This window comes from Trypanosoma conorhini (assembly GCF_003719485.1).
Source record: "Trypanosoma conorhini strain 025E chromosome Unknown Tco_14.4_contig_00140, whole genome shotgun sequence".
In the NCBI taxonomy this organism is placed as follows: Eukaryota; Euglenozoa; class Kinetoplastea; order Trypanosomatida; family Trypanosomatidae; genus Trypanosoma; species Trypanosoma conorhini.
In genome coordinates, this window is record NW_021704225.1 from 7,551 (window position 1) to 9,797 (window position 2,247).

Sequence of the window (2,247 nt, forward strand, 5' to 3'; positions counted from 1 at the left end):
TACGCGCCACCATCCATCCAATTTATTAGCGAGGTCTACAAGCCAAAAAAGACAACAAATTCAAGTAAATAAAAAATGAAGCTTCCATTGCTTCCGCTCGTGCAGAACCACACGCATATTACCCCAAGTCAGCGGAATATAGACTTGGAAATCCGTTCCACGTCGTTTACGGCATGATTGGCACAGTAAAATTGGTGCGTCGTGGCATTCCCCTTTCCACGGTCTTTGCCGTCGCGCTTCAACGCATGAAAACTTTCAATGAGACCATCAATTACCTCCAGACGACGTTCCATCAGCGTCTCCCCTGATACGTCCTCCTCCACCTTTGCTTCATCTACGGATATGGGGCCCCACCACTCTGCCGTGTTGGGGAACAAGTGCGCCTCGGTGTTGAACACCCACCCCACGTGGCTCCCCACACTGCTGCCGCTCTCCACAGCGGCACAATACGGCGGGATGCCGCCACGGGGCTTCCCCTGAACGTGCACCGCGTTGCACTCGTCAAAAAGAAGGTACAGGTACTTCAGGGTCTCTGCAATCATGAAGCTCTCCATCGTATCGCCGTGTTGTGAGTCACGGTGGGGAAGTTTCACGTTGTGCAGCGTGGAAAAGCCATACGGTGTCCGCATGCGCAAGTTGATCGCCAATGCCAGTTCCCTTCCCATCACAAGATACGCAGGATCATGGGTCGCGCGGTACAGCATGTACACCGACTCCGCATGCTCGGGACGCTGCGGGTAGCCGAAGGAGGGATCTGCACCGCTCAAAGAAAAGTCCTCTGGCAACGCTCCAAAGTGCTTGAAGATGCTGTGGATCGGCCAGCTGCTCTCCGTTGCCTCTGTGTGGTGGCCGCCAAGGATCAGGTTGCCGGGAAAGAAGGAGGACAGGGACGTGTGTACCTCCCGCCACGTTCGACCGTTTTGCATATCGACGGTGGTCAGCATGCCGCCTTTTCTGACGTAGTGGTTCACATCTCGCACCGTCCGCTCAAAACGCTCCCAGTCGCCAATGTCCCCAGTCATGGCGTGCGACTTGATAAAGTACTCGATGGCGCTGTCAATCCCGCCAGAAAGGTGAGACTCAACTCCAATCCATTTTCCGGTCGTGACGTCAATTTGGTTCCCCATCAACCCCGTCTCAGGGCTTCGTGCGGCAAACAAGGCCTCGGAGGCACGCCGGGCAGCTCGCTCGTACCTGTCGTCGCCAGTGATCCCGGACAGAGCCGTCATCTCCAGCAAAAAGGTGCCCGCATCGGCAGTGGAGGTGCCCCTATTCCACGTCGAGCTACTGTAGTGCCGGAGGTTGACTGACAAGTACGGGATCCCGGTGCTGCTGTTAAAGCAGGGGAGGAGCCGATTCCCCAGGTCCGCGGCGAGGCGCACGAGTCCACCCGTGTAGTTGTGCTCCGAGGCAACAACCGCCACCACACCCTCCTCGTACATAAAGTGCGCCGCGAGAAGCCCGCCGAGGGCGCGGATGGTCGTCTCAAACGCAGAGACAGTGACGTCGATGTCAAAGCTCACGTGCTCCTCCACCCACTTCGCATAGCGGCGAAACTCCGTATGCAGCCCAGCGACCGCCAGTGTGTCGAGTGCGTCGATCAGCGTCCACCCGTAGCCACCCATGGTGTTCTTCCCAGTCCCGCTCACCGGGCACAACTCGTCCTTCGGGAAGGCGTACTTGATGTAAGAGCCAAAGGCGTGCTCTATCATCTCGCGCACGTAGGGCCGCATTTCGGCCGCAATGGGGTGCAACGCATCGGTGCTCCGCCACTTACTGCCGCCCTCGCCGTCCCGGACGCCCGCCCCCCCGCCTGGCCCGTCACCGCGCACTGGCACAGCGGCCAGCAAGAGGCATGCCGCCAGCGCACAGACATAGGCAGCAGGCCCAGAACATCTTTTCCCGCCCTCCCTGACGCACATGAATAAATTCTCTACGCAGCACCTACGCACTCTCAGTAATAAAAAAAGTTTGGAAATACAACTATAAATATGTCCGGCACAGAGAGCCAGTCCGTAAATCCTGATCTTTAAAAAATCCCCCATACGCGCCACCATCCATCCAATTTATTAGCGAGGTCTACAAGCCCAAAAAAGCAACAAATTCAAAGTAAATAAAAAATGAAAGCTTCCATTGCTTCCGCTCGTGCAGAACCACACGCATATTACCCCAAGTCAGCGGAATATAGACTTGGAAATCCGTTCACGTCGTTTACGGCATGATTGGCACAGTAAAATTGGTGCGTCG

General features: G+C 56.3%; 2 protein-coding genes across 2 annotated transcripts in view; both read right to left on the reverse strand.

Moving 5' to 3' along the window:
* Positions 1-128: 128 nt before the first annotated feature.
* On the reverse strand, positions 129-1,922 carry Tco025E_03190 (mannosyl-oligosaccharide 1,2-alpha-mannosidase IB; the record flags this gene model as incomplete). The annotated part of the gene is made up of 1 exon (XM_029370111.1): positions 129-1,922. One exon carries the CDS (start codon positions 1,920-1,922, stop codon positions 129-131), a length of 1,794 nt encoding a protein of 597 aa, XP_029229805.1.
* Positions 1,923-2,211: 289 nt separating this feature from the next.
* Tco025E_03191 (mannosyl-oligosaccharide 1,2-alpha-mannosidase IB) overlaps positions 2,212-2,247 on the reverse strand; it is a gene marked incomplete at both ends in the record, with an annotated part of 534 nt that continues 498 nt past the window's right edge. Inside the window, one exon of the mRNA XM_029370112.1 lies at positions 2,212-2,247. This exon is cut by the window's right edge and continues 498 nt beyond it. Coding sequence (XP_029229806.1) covers positions 2,212-2,247 — 36 coding nt within the window.